Raw genomic sequence first — 19,640 nt, 5'->3', positions numbered from 1 at the left:
AGATGGAGCGAAGTGGAGAATGACATCACTTCAGGCATTCTTCTCAATGTAAACTGCCCCTATTGCCAAATATTTGTAAATTCTTATCATATACATTACGGCTTTAATTAGTGTACAAGTTGTTCCCGACGTACTGTCAAAGCAATAGCAAGCAAAGTAACCTATAACTTATTACATCTGCTATCTATTCATGTACTGGTCAAAATAGACTGCCATAACTTGATTAAATAAGAGTCACTGCTCTATCTAATCATCAAATACAATAATTCTTCTCTATTTATCCATTCAAAAACTTCTAGTCGTGTTTCCTAAAATCTTAAACAATGTTGTTGATTTAATGTTGCTTTTGGACAATGAGAATCAGTTTTACGAGGAAATTTCCAAAAAAAATATAAGAAGTTTAGTTTGAAATGAGAACTTTATTCTATTATTGATAATTACTTAAACTCTAACGTCAAGATAAATTAAGTTATATCATTCTTAATCAATACATCAAATAATACTTAGTATAAATAAGCATAATCTCTAGGATATGAAATATATAAGCAAAACCAAGACCGAAGACAATGTCAGGACTGGTTACGTAAGTCATGCAAAAAAAAAAATTCTCGGCGACCCTAAAAGTTTTCGACTTGAGCGGCCCTGGCGTAGAATGTTCAACAAAGAGCACTTGTGTTAGTACAGATGTCCGGGCGCCCGAGGTGCGAGCCCGTGACGTCACCGCATTAGCGGGCCGGCGACAATTCGCTCATTGTGCCGCCTGATCAATACAATCAATAGAACAAACAGTGACTCCGATAGCTACTCATTGACATTCCACTTCCACTAATTGAAAATTTCGCTTCAAATGATTTCTAATTAAGACATTTGTACCAGCTGGAATTAAAGTTTACATTTCGACATGTTCATCTTCAAAGATCGTTAGAGAAAGAAGTCAGTTGTTGAATCAAACTCGGTAAGGCGGCGTTCGCGAAACAACGAAATAAAGAACTGCTCAGAAGAAAATGCAGTAAGTCCAAAACACAAAAAATGAGAAAATTAAATGTTTTTTTATACAATACTTTTTCAAATTCTTAGTTTATTTATTTATTTAAAAATGTATGAACTCTTTTCTTAACTAGATATGTACAGGTTGTGCAAATAAAAACGTAAGTGTTCATTGAAATAATGACAGCATGTTACACATTTTAGGATTTATACCTTTTGGCAGCTGAAAAAGATAAGAAATTTATGTAAAAAAAATTGATAAAAGGTGGACATATTTACAATGGCCTCTGAAATTATTATACAATATTTTCAGAACATAATAAATAGATAAAAGGTCTGTCCAACGTTTAAAACCATTAGAGCTGTAAATGTATATTTTATTTGCTGGCAATTAATATATGGTTCACCCTATAAAAATGGTTCAAGAAATAATAAATAACATAATATCTGTCTCTACAGATTTTATACCGCTAGAAGTACTTATTTTGATATTATTTGTTTTTGATATTAGTTATTATTGAGTCATATATTCAACTAGTATATTAAAAAATATATATAATTAAAAATACACAAATATCGCTTTAATAACGATAACAATTTTTTCAATAAATATAATTTATTTCACAAAATACACACACATATATATATATATATATATATATATATATATATATGTATATGTATATATATATATGTATATATATTTATATAAATACAAAGAAGTTTCTCGAATGATTACATTACATTTAATGCGTAATATATTTTTTATAAATAGGAAATGGAATTATTTAACACAAACAACGCATTAGTAGAAGTGCCAATCAAATATTTAGATAATTATAAAAAAGAGATTCTTTCACGAATCCGGTGCGGGTTTCGAAACAAAAATAAGTTTCTAGCAAGATGTACTGTAAACATAAATTTTCAGAGAAAATTTACAGCGGCGCATATAAAAACTAGCCGGGTTTATAGCTAACAGTATAATTTATGTACTTGCATGCGCTAATATCCGTGAATCCGAAATTATAGATTCAAAATTAGAATACAATAACAAAGCCTTATTCTATCAACAAATGCCAGTTGGACACTTGTTATGGGCGCGTATGAGAAACAGTACATAGCCCTGAGGATATATCTGTGACGTCTTAAACAGAATATTTAATGGAATCAGGCGTTACCTCGCGGAAGTCCATCCTAAGTAAGAAAAGGACCAATATTTAGCCACTTCCGCACATGCAGTGGTAGTCCGCAAGCCCGCTGATAAATGCGTATGCGGCAAACAATGCGAATTACACAACTGCCACCTTCAAATGACTCAACACGTGTTACACCTCTCCACGGAGCATCTTCAGGAGTTATGTTACACCGATTAGTACCTTTGACTCTGTTTGGTCAATATTGGTCTTTTTCTTGCTTAAAAAAAGAACATATAAATACGAAATAAGCCCAAATCATCACTTATAAAAAATTAAAAAATAGCTTTTATTATCTGTATATTGACAGAAAAGTGTTAAAAAATAAAAGTATAATAACCTTACCAACATGCAACAAATGAATATTTTATTCTTAGAGTCATATGAAGCGAAAATCAATTTCACGTCTACCTGTACACTCGTCGCATCACAATGGATCGGCGGAAAACACAATGTTTATAGCTAGTGAAATAGAGAGGCTTTCATTCATAAGGCGTCGGTGAAAGAAATGAAAGATCTCATTATATTATTCCTTGATACGATCTTAAATTAAATATACCGCACAAAAAAAATGAAAAAGGAAAAGTGACAATAGATCCCTGTTTACGAACAATATAAGTTTTGGCTTCATGCTTTCTACATTTGTCTTTTTCTAATTCCCGAGTCCGTCCATCATTTTTTTTCACTCTTCACTAATTATCTACGTATTAGTATTAGTATGTAATAAAGTATATTAATAGTAAAGAGAAAAGGTAGGTTTGATAATAAACTTATAAAAAGATAATCAAAATATTCTTTATTCAAATAAGCTGCTACAAGCACTTTCGAATCAATCGACATAAAATGTCGCAATTGCTGTTCCTATAGGAAGCTACCACCAGCTCGGAAGGCAGTTCTGCTGACAAGAACCGGTGAGAAACTCAACAGTTGCTCTTTACAAATATAGTTTTACAAAAAGTGTGCGACAATATATTATATAGCATTATCTTCACTGCCAGTGTCTTGAACATGGGATACAGTCAGAAGCCAACTTTCTTTTTTGTTATTTGTTTCAAAAGGATTAATTAATTAAATTATAAATGAAGTACCATTTGCATATATAACGTAATTAAAATAAAAAGAAACGCGTTGCAGACATTCGTTAGCGTTTCCAACCTTTATTAGCCAGTACGGCGCCGGCATCGCGCGATGCCGGCGCCGTACTGGCTAATAAAGGTTGGACGACAGTCATCTCGCGCCGGCGCGAAACTGGCCCCTCACCGTACTTTCTGCGTCTCGCGCCGGCGCGACATCGGTAACTCAGTTGTTAAATCCACATATTCATATATTATATATATATTCATACACATTCACACTGCATTCTTAAATGGATTGATTAATAATATATTTTTTCCAACGGTATATTTTTAATACTGATTTTAAACCTCTCTAGTGGCAGATCTAAAATTATTTGTGGAATTTTGTTTTACATACGTAAACCTTGTAAATGATTTGTTTAATTTTTGAAGACTAAAATTAGGAGCTTGTTTTTATCATATATTATTACAGATACATAATGACGCAACCGTAACAAAACTTGATTTAATCACCATCTTCCATGTTGGACCCGCTATTTTCCAAATGTCATCCTCCTATCTCTTATTCCGTCTACTTCTACCTCTTTTCTCACGGAACTGGGTACTATATAACACTGTAAATATAATAATCAATAAAGAGTATTTAAATTTTAATATTGACGCGCAAAACAAATGAACGGAATGAAAAGCACTAAGACGAGAGAGATTTGTCGTTAGACAAGCTGAAAGAATTGAACGACCTTTTGCCTATGTTCAACAATAAAGGCTTTTAAATGTAATACCAATATGTAGAAGCATCATCATATCTCAAAGATCGCCACTATGAACTGTCTATGGGTTCAGTCCACCCATCTAGTGGAAGGCCTGGTGAAGAAAAACCTTTGTTGTTACCACTAATTCATTATATAACTTGTTCTTGCATAACAAACACTTAAACACAACAATTAACACAACAAAGTGTATTTAATATATTTGCAGTTCACGATAGTCTTATCTATGAAAGTAACTGTCAAGTTCAAGATGAATAATTGCATTCGTACTGCAACTGTTTAGTTATTAAATTTATTATTTACTTGATAATGACTATGGTGATAATCTGACATGTACCAGGTCACATAAATAACGTATCTTCTGTTCTTCAGTCGATGCCCAAGGCACGAAGGGTCGCCACGACGACATGCCTTGCGCTGCTCGCATCAAGCGACTTAATATAAATAAAATTAAATATTCTTTATTTAAACCAGTAAGTAGTAGGCGTACATCTTTGGCGTAGGCCTGTCCTTAACCCCTCCATCCATCACGCTACCACCTTTTACATGGTCGTCCTCTTTCATTCTGGCTCTTTCTCTCTCTCTCCCTCTCTCTCTCTCTCCGTCTCTCAATATATATAGTTACAATAAATCCACTTTATTTATATATATGAAATATTTCGGAGTATACAGAGAGCTGCCCAGAGTGTGGTAAGGTTAAATAAAAACAGCCAATATAAGAAAAACATATACAAATAAAAAGGGGTAGTGGGTAGAAGGCCTGGTCTGACTTATTACTACAGGTGGATACTCCCTAGGCAGCCGCACTGTTTCACTGGTCAGAAGACAGAACTGGGGGATTACAAGACTTATTTTGACGTTGTAAATTTATTGCCATTGAAGTGGTCACCCTACTTGTACTAAAATACTTTCCATTGACATGGTCACCCTACCATTAGACCTGGTAACAGCCGATGATATCTTGCAAGTGTAACAAGGCTAAATTAATGGGGACGAAAGGAATTTGAATTTCATGAATCGACAGTCGCATAGGGACAGAATAAAATACTGTACACAGTTATAGCGTATCTCGGATCATTTAGATGTTTTTATAATGTTATTTCGAAACTGTAGTATTGTTAGTTTCTCATAATCAACAAAACTATATCAATTGTATCGATAAAACTGACTTCACAATTAAAAACACGTCTATTTTTCGAACGCTTTTATATCTATTCGTGTTTTCCAACGTGGGGTCCACACCCCACACTGTTGCAATTTGATTGAATTTGACTCTACCGAATAAACCCTTTAGCAGAGTATGTTTACATTATTATTAACATAAAATAAATAAATATAGAAAAATAATTACAAAATATTTGGAATTCTTTCTAAAACTTATCGTTTAGTTTCTCAAATGAAATTTTTTTTTTTTGTATTAAAAATTATATGTCACATAAGACGGGCAAATGAACTTTAGAAAGACGAAGGCGAGGCATGCCACCATAAAGGTTGGGAAACACTGATCTATACAGTTTTATTTAGGCGGCCTCGGGTGTGAAAACTTTTCATGAAAGCATTCTTTTATATTCCAAGACTATCCATATACACCTATCCCCCGATTTACACGGTACTCGTTTTACACGGTTTTCCAAAAAAGTAAATTTTTTGTTTTAATAACCGATTTTATTACCATCTCTCATAATGTAAATATCTCTGCTTCAAACATCGAATCGGCACAAATAACTTCGAGTGATGAAAGTGAATTCGAACCTTCGATTCCGAAAAAAAGAATGTAATGGAAAAAAGAGTGTAATTTACTTTTTGTTCTTCTGTTTAATGTATATTGTAATTAATTTTAAAAAAAAGTTTTTCCGTAATATATTAAATATTTTAACTTTTCAATGCATTCTATTTTTATTTGTGTACACCTAAAATTATTGAAAAAAAAATTACAACTGTTAAGTAGCAAAAATATGCGTTTATTGCGAGTTTTTCGATTTACACGGTTTTGACTTGAAAATTTTTGATTTTCGATTTACACGTTTTTCTCAGGAACGTATCTACCGTGTAAATCGGGGGATAGGTGTACTTCTAAAACTAATGATAAACATTAAAAATAAATTTCATTCATTCGGCATAATATACAAAATCGTCTTATACGTGACGTCACCTATGAGGCAATCAGTACGGTCATTCAATTCAGTACGGTCATTCAATTCAGTACGGTCGCGCGTTCCCGAAACCAAAACACTCAACAACAATTATATCTTAATCTGTTTAAATATATACAAATAAAAAACACACCGTCCTCTACATTAAGCATGTAAAAGAAACCACAAAACAACAGGCACTGTTCTTTCAAAAAAAAGTTCTTTCAAAAGCGTTGCCGGAGTTCCTCACGGCACTGTTTCAATTTTAAAAAAAATCTTAAATCAACATACAAAAGAGTACATTTGTTATTGACGTCGACCCTATCATTTGTCCGGATGATAAATGCCTTACACTTGAGAATACGTAAACTATTTAAAAAAAAACTATTTTCATTTTAAAAATGGAACATATTTAATAAACACCGAAGTAGTCGTGAGGTGAACGCATCTACAACAAGATATATTATCCCAGATATTCTTCCGTATGCTAGTTTTCTAGGGTACGGTACAGCAGTTCCGGACGCATCATAGCTGATCAATAGGAACTGACGAAGGTGAAGTTCAGCTCTAAACCACCCCTGACGCAGAATGCTAAACGCGTAATAAGTGACAGGAAGTCGAGGGTACCCTCTTAGGGATTCTTACGATTGCTCCTTGGAGTGTAAGCCCATAATAACCAGTTCGTCATCCTTCAAATCTGATAATAATTGGATATCACACCGAGCTGGAGGTTCATATGAAACCCTCGATCTGTGATTCCCCAAGTGGTCTATATCGACCCCTAGAGGTCTATGACAACCTGCAGAGGGTCTACGTGAGCGAAAAAAAATTTGGGTGTCCATGAAATGAAAATGGGGGTCCACAATAGTGGATCTCAACACATACACTGATAGTACATATTTACTTACATCATACTATCTTATAATATCAAAACGTATATTTTACATAACAGATACAAAATTTTATTTTGAGTAATTTTAATTTAAATTTAATTAATAAATGTATAAATTAATATGTGTTTTTACGTTAAGTTTTTAACACTAAACTTCACTACCGTTAGAAATTTACAGGAAATCAATATCAGGTAAGTAGGGGGTCTACCTAACACGGAAAAACATAGCAAGGGGTCTACGACACAAAAAAAGTTTGGGGAACTCTGGTCAAGATAAATCTTCTACTATCAAACAAGTAGAATCTATAAATGAAAAAAGGTAATCAACACAACGCTATTTCATACCTAAAGTATTTCATAAAAAATGTGTTAGTACCCGTGGCAATAACCTCACAATTGTCGCGTACGATTCATAATTAGCTTTTGTTAAATTTTAAAATCTAAACAAAGAATACCGGAACGACAGGCATTTGCGATGACCCATAACGACAAATATTTACTTTATTTAAATTGTTTACTACCGACATATTTCGGGTTCGGTTTCAGAGACACAACCTTATGTAAATCACACTGTTCATTAATTATTTAATGGAATCGGGCGTTACCTTGCGGAAGTCCATCCTAAGTAAGAAAAGGCCCAATATTTAGCCACTTCCGCACATGCAGTAGTAGTCGCGCAACAAAGTGCCAAACAAACAGACTCTATGTGTTTGGCTCTGGTCGGTGTAACATAACTCCTGAGGATGCCCCGTGGAAGGGTGGAACACGTATTGAGTGATTTGACGGTGGCAGTTGTGTAGTTCGCATTGCTGGCGGGCGGTGCACTACGACACGACTACCACTGCATGTGCGGAAGTGGCTAAATATTGGTCCCTTTCTTACGTTCATTAATTATATAGGATTTCCACTGCTCACAAATATCTCCGGAGGACTGGCAGCAGTGTCTTCTGTATACTACGACCGAGAACACACCTGCCAAGCGTGGCAACAATAGTAAATTCTCGATAGATACTTTCGGAGAAGACCTATGCCATGCAGTAGACGTATATGGGCTGAAACTAGGAGTACAAATGCCAAAAGAACCCAATTTAATTGAAACTAGGAATAAATTTAGCTCATTCAAGTATGTTCAAGACGGGGCAGGGTGATTGATTTTTCCAGTCTAATCAATTATTTATACTTTAGTTCCCTTCTATTGATGTACTGATAACAATTATACCAATTTTGGAGTTCCATTCTCCAGAACATCAGAGCGATCATAAATATAAAAGAAAATATTTTATATTCAACTCAAACAAAATATGAATTAGAGTCTTATGAATTTAAAAGTCGATATGTAAACGTTCATACAACACTAAATCACACGTCTTCTTGTTTGATTTAAAACAAGCGAATAAACTCGCCTTCGTGCGGTCAGAGATTACTAACAAATTGTACACATACATATTAACAAAACCAAAATAAAACACGACTGATTTTGTTATGCACTTTTATCAGAATACTTTTGGAACCTACATTATTTTAAGTTTAAATCATTGTAGTGGAATCAAACTTGATTCTGTTTTTCTAAAAGTGATCACTATAAATGATTCAACGTAGAAAATAATTTAAATAAACGTGTAAAATAGATAACTTTTACATAAAAATAAAAAAGAATTGTAAAACAGTTAAAAATTATATTTATAACATACAGTGAACTTAACGGTACCATACAAAATTATGCACAATTATTACTATCAAATTTATTACATATATGATATACTATGCACATATATATATATATATATATATATATATATATATACACACACTGAACTACTACAGATTCATAGACGAATAGTGTACTAACATGGACAAATGAATTGGCAAGTTAAAGTGGCAGTGGTCCACAAAACGCATGGACGCTGGACCTCAAGATCCTGGTGTGGAGACCACGGACCTTACCAAGCAAGTATATTTAATACCTTTAATAAACGTACTTAATTGCGTCATGCGAATTTAAAAAAAAATCAAAAACGATTCAGACTACAAAGAAGCATGTAACGTATCAGCCTATAGATATCTGCTGCAAAGGTTAGGTATCTATGGTGGAACGAACCATAAACGCAATGTTTGGCAGGTTGGTTGGCAATTACAGTGTAGTATTATGGTATGCAAAGGACGTTGCTGCCCATCCTTTCGCCATTTAGTATGTGAGCAGTGGCAACCCTATATAATTAATGCACTAAGTGTGAATTATATAAGACTGTCCCGATTATTAAACACACGACCTTCAAACGCAAGTCTCAGTTCTCTATCGCTGAAATATCATTGCTCAACCCCTGGTATACTTACAATAAGCTATCTTGTATTATTTTACTATGTAAGAAGTTATTTACAATCCAGTGATATTTAAAAAATAAGATTCAAAATAAATAAATTCTCATTTCGTGATACTCCACCGTCCTATAACCGACATTCAATTTTAAAAAGAGAATAAAAAAAATGGTAAATAACCTGCTTATTCGCCAATGCCAACTTCTGCGGGTAGAGTTCCTGGAGGCGCTGGCAAAGGTGCACGGCACTTGTTGCCAGACGTGCCATTTCACAAAACGTTCTATATCACCGTATTATATCTCAAGTTAAATAAATAAAACACTTCAATAACTTCGCTATAATCACATATCTAACAATGGTATATTTAAACTAAATAAATCAAGTTTATAATAAATTTTAAACACTATAAAACAATAAGATTTAAAATATTAATGTAAAATATCACATCACTGATCACCTAAGTATATTTATGCACTTATGTGTTCAAAGAATAATTTTCAAATAATATTTACGTTTTACAATATACAAATCATATTTGATGCAAGTAATCACAGCGCGTCCGTCGCGTGTGCCGGTCGGAGGCGTACTGAAGAAATTCACCGTTTGCAGCCGCTAGGGAGGTACGTAGCACGATATATCGGTGTCGATGTTTTCGTACAAACAAGGTCGAGTGTTTTAATTACGTCGGATTGTTTCGATGCATTGAAGGCACGACGATTGAGGCTTTCCGGTGTTAGGATACCGCCAAAGGTAAGTACATGTTTCGTGGAAGTCTTAGAGGTAAAAGAAATGACAAAAAAACTCTGTGTTTCACACTAATCGGTGTAATATAACTTCTGGAGATGCCCCGTGGAGGGGTGAAATACGTGTTGAGTGATTTAACGGTGGCAGTTGTGTAATTCGTATTGTTTGCCGCATGCGCATTTATCAGCGGGCTGGCGGGCGGTGCACTTTATTGCACGACTACCACTGCATGTGCGGAAGTGCCTAAATATTTCTTACTTAGTAACAAAAAAACTTATGCTTCACATACTCAACATATTTAAGAGTGATCAATTTAATTATTATTTATTAACAATCGTCGATTTTAAACCAAGCGACGGAACGTAGAATTACTCGACTAGAGTATTGTTATTTTAGTGAGCAGGTCACATCGCTGAGACAACTAACGGCCCTCTGGAGACTAGATGTCCTTGAGACCCGACCTCGAGTCGGTAGTGGCAGTGGGGGTAGACTTCCCATAAAGTTTACCTACGACATAGTTGAGGAAGTCGCTGGAAGTAGACATCGGAGGACTAGACCTCCTGGTACTCTTTGGGAGAGTCCTTTCGCTTGTGAACATCTATCCTTTATTTCTACGTTTTACGTGTAGATTGACAACTTTGTCAAGTCGTAAGATATTGCAGGTTCTTACGATTTCTACTGGAAATAAGTCAACGGTCTAATATACATACGAATTCGATAATTAAAATTTTATAATAACGATAATTGTGAATGCAATTAAAATTATTACACAATGTAAAAAAACGTGTACACGACACTAGCAGTAAGCGATCATTGCATTTCTAAATAATTTACTTCGAACAATTTAAATCATGTGAAATGATAGTAAATATTACTCAATTCAATATGTAAGTGTGTTTATTTGACATCGATATATATTTGTCGTGACCCGTGCTTCACGAATTAGGATATCATACGTACAATATTTACAATTTTATTCTTTATGTGACGAAATATACAAAGAATATAGCACGTAATATATACTTAATACTAGTATAATATAGTACATATTGTGTAAAATATCCCAATGTATTACAATACCCAGCGATAAATATTACATACACATCGACATTTGGAAAGAGACAATTAGCTAATTTCGGCTTCGTAGAGCATTATCTCTGTCCCACACGACCAATGTGTCGTTTTGTCAGTTGTGCGACAGAGATAACGCTGTACGAAGTCGAAATTAGCCGATTGTCTCTTTCCAAAGATCGATGTGTATATTTATCTTACATTGATTAGTTATTTGTGTTAATGTAAAAATTAAAATAAAAACATATTTATTCAAGTACACATTTACATGCACTTTTGAAACGTACATTATTTTAACATTATAAGCAGTAAGCTAACAGGCGCGGAACGCTGACCTGCTAAGAGCAGACCAGAAACTCAACAGTTGCTCTTTTAAATGAAATATAACAATGTTTGACATGTACATTATAATATCAAACATGCAAATGAGTCAACAAAGTTCCACACCTTTGGTTTACCAATGACTACAGTTTGCTATATTATCACAAATCCTGAAAGATTTACTGTCAATTATAACACTATGAGCATCCTACAAAATGTTTACAATTTCTGCGAAATCATAAGCAGTTAGTCATACAAGTACTTTGCATTTTGCAGTGAGGTACAAAGCGCCTCCTGTTGTTCACGTTATCAGCAGATTGTCTTGCCTTGTCGGCGGTCCCACGATAGGTAAGCTCCGAGAAATGTCGATATCATGTTTCTACAGTTCGTTGACTATCGATAATCATTCAAATAATTAACATCAATATGAATATGTTAATTCTGTTTTATAACACGCTTTGTATGTCAACGAAAATAACTATGTTTTTATTCAATAACCAGACTCTCCGACTTATCTGTCAAAAGCGTTTGTCCTGTTGCACTACAATAATAATAATTATCCTTTTTAATTCCACATAGTATTTCACGTTTTTTTATTTATAGACGCGATACATCGTGTACTATCTCATTTACAGTTTCTTTTTACATTCCCTATTTACTATATCAAATTAATTATCTCTATCTCTAATGATTATTTTATGTGAATTTTAATTTTAATATCATGGCATTTAGCATGACGGTATAGTGTGTTTTTTTTATTTTGTTTCACTAATATATAAAATTAACATTAGCTTTATATATTACATAGTAATTAATTTTAGACTATTTCTAACTTTCTTATTTTTATACAATCTTAACCAGCGCCGCCAGGAAACTTACTGCTACCGTTCCTGACCAGTACATCCTTCATTACTTGCTCTATATAAACGTGAAGGGAATGTTTTAGTTTTTGGGAGATGATATCTGACAACTCACATAAGTCTAACCTTCTCCCCATCTCTGACTCCAAGTCACCTCTGCGCCAAGTTAAACCAGGACTATTTGTATCGTCATGGTCCAGAAGGAGGCGGCCGAACGGGATCGGCAGAGGACAGATCCCGCTCGGAGACGACGCCGTCAGCGCAGAGACGCGCCTCGCAACGGCCCTCCGGTGAATGGTGCTCCCCTACCATAAACGGGTCCTTCGGAGTCGCGGGAGTTTAGGGTGGGGGCCCTAAACTCCCACTAGCTTCGGCGACTCTGAGGCGGACGATGGTTCGACGTGGTCTCGAACCATCGTGATAGCACCACGAGGGTTTCAGGGGTAGCGTATCCACGCATACCCCGGGACGGGCTATCGAAAAATAGCACGGCGCGAGGGAAGACCGCGTGGCGATCCCTGACCGGGAGATACCGCGGTTCCCCGTATAGCGCAGAGGGCTACCAACAGGGGGGAGGGGTTAGTGGGTAGGGATCCCACATACCCCTGTCCTCCCCCCAGAGGCGAGGCATCTTGAACACCGGAAGATTTCCCCCATTGAAACCAAAAAAAAAAAAAGAATATTTTAATTTGTATTATATACAGAGGTTATTAGAAATAGATAGCAAAAGCAGGTAGGTATAAAAGGTAGAAAGTGTCAGTCATCTGTGCTTTAATAATGCGATTGCATTAAAAGCCTTAAGCTCCGTCGAATTATCGATTATTAGTAGTTTCCGTGAATTGGCTCATGGCCCTCGAAAAAATATAACGACTTATATCACTCAATACGCCGCCTCGCGACAGATTTTATCTGTTCAAATGTAGAACATCCGGTGACTTTGTTTAAACGTGAACACAACGCAAACAGATTCCGCGCCGTCTCTCAACGAGGCTTTCACCTGAAGGTCACCATATACAAGTAATAATATTTTTTTCACGTGTGTGTATGAATAAGACTTATAAAATAATCAGTGACTGCATATCCCTTTATATATATATATATATATATATATATATACACACACAGACACACATATATATATATGTGATAATCGGGATGCAGGGATTGAATTTAAAGTCCTTCGTGGGGCATAAATATTTATTTTAAAAAGAAGTCCTAACCTAAACTGCGCACGCTCCTTAGTCTTTCAAACGTTTGTCTCCCTTCCTCTTACACGCTTCTCGCTTGTACAATCTGACATTCCTATTCACGCATGCTATTACGTTCCATTCCACTTAAATATATATATATATATCAGCTGTTACTAAAAATTCCAGTTCCAAAAAAAAACACTTCACTTTTTACACAATCGTCTACTTAGATATCCCTTCCATAGTACAGACTTTACTCACTCCTCCGCAATTCAATCTATTCTTTACATCGCGTTCCCTCTAGATATTATGATGATCAGGACTCGTTGCGCATTCAAAGCGAAGGTTCGAAAGCTGATGCTTGACAACCTTACGGCTTCATCACAATTACTTGATTTATTATTTATATATATATAATTATAGTTGGTAGTAGCAATCTGTACATTTATACATGGTAATTTTTATTTTACTTATTTATTTTGTGTTTTATAATATTAACTTGTTTCAACTACCTTCATTAATTTATCACTGCACCGCCTATATAGTTAACAAAGCCTTCTGCATCAAGTTCGCAATTAAACCTTAATTGTAAAGTGTTAAAATAAATATATAAATCAACATTCATTACGCAGTATATCCTGTAAGTACCTATTCAACAAAAATTTCGATTCACTTCGGAAAATTCTGACGGAACGTTTTCCGGTTGGAACGAAACGCCGAATTACTGGTAATTAGTGAAGGCACGCGAAACGGCGGCGCGTGACGATCGGTCACGACGAAACCGGAACGTGTAAATGCGATGTCCGAAATAAAATAAATAAATAAATATTTACACATCATCTAGTAAAACATTATTGATGGACGGTCAACATTTAATGGAATCAGGCGTTACCTCGCGGAAGTCCATCCTAAGTAAGAAAAGGACCAATATTTAGCCACTTCCGCACATGCAGTGGTAGTCGTGCAATGAAATGCACCGCCCGCCAGCCCGCTGATAAATGCGCATGCGGCAAACAATGCGAATCACACAACTGCCATCGCCAAATCACTCATCACGTGTTTCACCTCTTCACGGGTCATCTTCAGGAGTTATGTTACACCGATTAGTGCCAAACACAAAGTGAGCTCAGTCCTAGAAGTCAAATGACTCTGTGGCTAAATATTTTTTACTTTTCTTACTTCGGTCAACATTTGTTAGCGTTTCGCCCTTTCGACTACTTTCAGCTGGGCATTAAAATGTAAATTTTTTGTGTTTATAATCTTACAATCATATTCCAATATTCAGATACATACAGCGAATTCTTACGAAATTTTGTATAGCTAATAAGTTTTAACCCGTTCGCTACCAGTGCCTGAGTTAGCCGGCATCCACCTTGTATTGTGTTATAGGATTGCCGCTTCGCAAATAAGTTTCCAGAGGATTGCCAGCAGCGTATCATAAATACATTTAAAAAACTTTTAAGTTAAACGGTTTTTTGATACCCATATTGTGGTGGTTGTGGAAAAATATGTACCTAGTCCGCCATATTGGAACGGCGTCCATCTTTAATTTTAAATTTTGACATAATCATCGTGTTTTACTAGTGTAGCCCTTTCATTTGATACCCATATTGAGGGGGTTAAGGAAAAATACGTAATCCGCAATTTTGTATCGGCGGCCATCTTAGATTTATAATGTTATTGATTTTATTATATCGTATTGTCATCTAAATTAAATGTGTGTACCAAATTTCATATCAATCTGACAACGGGAAGGTGCTTAAATTTCAATTTCTAATTTTGACACAAATAAATTCCGAACGGGTCGAACTAAATAAAACCGTTTAATAATACGACACTGCCATCGCCAATTCGTCTGCAAAGCGTAGATATATCCTTGGAGTAGGCCAATACCTTGCAGGGGGCGTCTATATATTGAAACGACCAAGTATTAATATAACATTTATTAAACAAAATCAATTTAACCCTTTCGTTACCAAAGTTTGATTTATCCGGCATCCACCTTGTAATGAGGGCTTATGTGTAGATCCCTGTTACAAGATTTTTCGCAGCCTAATAAATTACAAAGAATTATCCTAACTTCCATTATTATTATTATTACAGTAAAATCTTTAAATATGTAACACAAATGAGAAAATTCGAACATCAGCCTACCGCCATGCAATGCACACTTCGCGGCGCACATGCCCGGTTCAGTAGCGTCACTTCGACGGAACGTATTGCGGTAAGGAAAGGGTTAAAGACGGTGGTTGCGAATTTTAACATTTTGTCTGCCTAACTGGCATAATACTGAAGTGTATCATTTTGAATCTTTGACTATTGTAAACAATGTTTAATGGAAAACTAATATCGCTTCGAAAGACCTCACGCTACTGATTTTTTTAAAGACACTTCAAGAGCCGCTTCTGCAGTCTACAAAGTTCTCCGAAGCGATCCACAGGACCAATGCTCTGCAAGTCCTCCGGAACATGTTTATTAAGATTAAAATGCCTACGATTAAAAATACCGTTTAGGTACTGGGATTATATTACATTAACAAACACCTTATCTATTTATCACAGTTGATGTTCATTTAAAGGGTTGTTAACACTAAAAATACCGTTATGGGTCAAAATGACCCATTTGGGTTCATCTTATTGATTTTGCAAATTTTGATATCATAACTTTTTGTTACTAATCAATCTACAGCTATTACAGTTATTAAATTTAATTTTTATTTCCTTCCTAAAAACTTATTTCATACATTCAAGCAGGAAACAAAGTTGGGTTATTTGACCTATTATGGTAGGAATAAGTACTTAATAAGTGTTGGTATGATTAGTGTTAAGTAAAAATACAGCAATACATATTTATGAACACAAAAAAATCCAACTGAATTTGTTAGAGTCAAAGATCAGAACGTACTTGTAGCTTAATTTTAAGTTGCAAATTTTCACCATGGAGATCAATTTGATTGTAATTTCTATCTGTAATTTATAATGGAAAATGAAATGAGTCAACAAAATAAGGACAGAAGATATTTGCAAGGATTACTTGGCCTAGGCCTGCACAACTCAACATTCCGAATGGTGCAGGTGCTTTTGTAAGTACCTGTGTCGCATAGGCAGGAAACCGTCGATGATATGCTACCATTGTGGTAGCGAAGAGGATACAACTCAGCACACGCTTGAGGAGTGAACAGCTTGGAAAGAGCTGCACCGAGAACTTATCGACACTGGGAGGAATGATCTCTCGTTACCAGGCTTCGTTAAGGCGATGGTTCAGAACGAGCAGTCATGAAGCGCTGTTATAACCTTCTGCGAAAAAGAGATGTTAAAGGAGGCTGCGGAGGGAGAGAGAAAGAACATCTGATCTCCTCATCCGCAGTCGAAGACCTGGACATGGGAGGGTGTTATACCGCGCCTTTCTACAACCATAACACGTCCTCGGCGACGGATTATGGGTGATCCGCTGCAAGTAAGGAGTCAAGCTGAATTGAACTGTGCCATCACCGTTAAAACTGCGGTAGTATGCGAAAACGTTCCCGTAGTTTCAACAAAAGGAGTTCAAGAAGACCGTAAGGTTGTAGCCGGTAAGAGTCCGGCATAACCCTTTCGTTGCTCCCGGCATCGGAGCGGTATCCAATTCAGGATTTCATCACAAGTAAAAACAAAGGCCTGCAGAACTCGGCCACCTAGCGGTAGCTGCGCAATGTGTTCCTACCATCACAAGGTCATTGCAACTGCGTTTGTTATGGTCGTCTGCGAAAATATATCGCCCAAATATCCTTATCGGATAATCACTATCGCGAGATAAATTCGACAGCCCATGTTTACAAATACAAAATCAAACTATAACCTTGATTGTAATCTGGGTGTCAGAGAGCAACAGCCCAGAGATCTAGACTAAGCCTTGGGTTCGCAGGTCGCGGGTTCGATTACCGCAGTGATTCCCAGAGGTCTATATCGATCCCTAGGGGTCTATGACAACCTGCAAGGGGTATACGTCAGCGAAAAAAAATTTGAGGGTGCATGAAATGAAAATGGGGGTCCACGATAGTAGATCTCAACACATACACTGATAGTACCTATTTACTTACATCATACTATATTATAATATCAAAACATTTACATTATTTATAAAAGTACCTATGAAATAAAAAAATATTAATATATTACGTATATTTTACATAACAGATACAAAATTTTATTTTGAGTAGTTTTAATTTAAATACAATTAATAAATGTATAAATTAACATGTGTTTTTAACACTAAACTTCAATACAGTTAGAAGTTTACAGGAAATCAATATCAGGTAAGTCTACTCAACACGGAAAAACATAGCAAGGGGTCTTCGACACAAAAAAGTTTAGGGAACTCTGGATTAACGGGATACATATTTTTATAATCCACACTGCTGACAACCAAGTTTACAGAGGATTGATAGCAGCATTGCGTACTTATGTACTTATGTAGGTATTATTACCACACTGCAATCGTCAATTCGTTTGCCAAGCGTAGTGATTACGATATATGCCCCCCCCTCCAGATTATATCTTTGAGGAAGGCCTATGCCTTGCAGTGGGCCTCTATGAGGTCAGACGACGAATGTGGGAGTCGAGAAAATAAAACTGTATATTAGTAAGTATGTTATTTCCAGCTTCTATCACTTGAACGCCAACTTAATTTTTTTGGTAAATAAGACCATCCCCCATAGCTGTCTGGATTTTTTTGGATTTGACTTACTCTGCTGCCCAAATAGCATTTGCAGGTTTCGAGGGTGCAAGGGGGCAAGGCGCAGAGGGCGTTTAGCCTAACGCCTCATTTAAGGTAGCAAAGCTAAAGAGCTCTCTAGGAAACTCCGGCTCGGATCGGTACGTACTACAATTTCACTGGATTGGGAGGCCGCCGATTTTTTATATCACTTCGGTTGACGCTCTATGGAGTGATATATAAAGGTACCCACCCGCGAGGAGATCTCGATTTGGGTTGTCACTCTTCAATAACATCCATTTAGCAGGGCCCGAGAGGGCTAAACCTCGACTTGCTCAACAAATCGCCGTTTGCAATAAGCCTGCCGTTTTTACTTCTTTTGCCTATTTTGTATAATTCATTACCTTTTCCTGTGTCTTCATTTGAAACAAAAACCCAAGTTATGATCGTATTTTCAGCAGCAGGAAATCTATCTCTGGATATAGGTCTTCCTCATGAACTTTGTGGAAGGGATCTTTAACCTATGATTTTCCATGACCGTTACAAGGTCTGCTGTTCAATTTCAGATGGATTTCCTACGCTGCGGTTGCTGGTCCGTGGTCTCCATTCCAGAACCTTAGAGCCCCAGCGTGCGTCCTGCCACTTAAACTTGCTAATCCACTGTGCTATGTCCCTTCGTCTATGTATATCCTCATTTTGTAAATAAATGCCGAAATGCTCCATGTCTAGTAGGCACTAACTGCCATTACGTTTCCGTGCGGTAGGTCATCATATCTTATAGTTTCCATTCGTTCATCAGACCATTCAAACTGTACCCAAATCGAAACCCTGGTGGCGTACGTGAGCGTTCGGTCGTCGTGAACTAGTATGATCCGGTTTGTACGTTTAACGAGCTATTGTGCCTGGGCGTGACGTCAAACCTCCACCTCCTTGTAAGGCTGCCCAATGATTCAGCCTTCGCTTCGGATTGTTTTGGTCGTTAACTACATTGTTACGTTTTACAGCCGTTTCTGATCTAAGCCACAGGTCATTGTACTGCGTCTGGGACAAGTTATGTTATATTTATGACATATAGCATGGAGGCTGTAAAAATGTGTTGACTTTGTTAAAAATCTATCAAAGGTTAACATATGTCGCAAAGAGACTTCTAGTTCAGGGTAGAGTAAATAACTTATATCCCTGAGGTCGTATTGAGAGCCTTCTAGGAATTTCTGAAGCTATACAGGCGAAGTGTCTCGAAGACGAAAACATGGCGGGGTACTATGATGCTAACCTAAGAAGACACGACTAAAAAGGAGATCGAAGAACAGATGGTCGAATGGATTTTAAGGTTCCGGAATGGAGACCAGATATCGCGAGATACTAATGTAATAAAAAAGTAAGGTGAAATTTTTAT

General features: G+C 36.2%; 2 protein-coding genes across 2 annotated transcripts in view; both read right to left on the bottom strand.

Moving 5' to 3' along the window:
* Nucleotides 1–9,688, bottom strand: part of LOC137920443 (regulator of G-protein signaling loco-like) — a 49,178-nt gene extending 39,490 nt beyond the window's left edge. The window contains exon 1 of the mRNA XM_068763809.1: nt 9,547–9,688. Coding sequence (XP_068619910.1) covers nt 9,547–9,633 — 87 coding nt within the window. The 5' untranslated portion in view covers nt 9,634–9,688. The remainder of the gene's footprint in view (nt 1–9,546) is intronic.
* A 9,441-nt stretch (nt 9,689–19,129) lies between these two features.
* The window catches only part of LOC137920442 (regulator of G-protein signaling loco-like), a 62,474-nt gene continuing 61,963 nt past the window's right edge, over nt 19,130–19,640 (bottom strand). The window contains exon 5 of the mRNA XM_068763808.1: nt 19,130–19,285. Coding sequence (XP_068619909.1) covers nt 19,130–19,285 — 156 coding nt within the window. The remainder of the gene's footprint in view (nt 19,286–19,640) is intronic.

Source organism: Battus philenor, unplaced genomic scaffold, assembly GCF_028537555.1.
Source record: "Battus philenor isolate CCGP_79_NKW_IND1 unplaced genomic scaffold, ilBatPhil1.0.hap1 SCAF_18, whole genome shotgun sequence".
Taxonomy (NCBI): domain Eukaryota; kingdom Metazoa; phylum Arthropoda; class Insecta; order Lepidoptera; family Papilionidae; genus Battus; species Battus philenor.
Note: the sequence above shows the minus strand (reverse complement) of the source record. Positions and strands in the feature narration are given on the sequence as shown.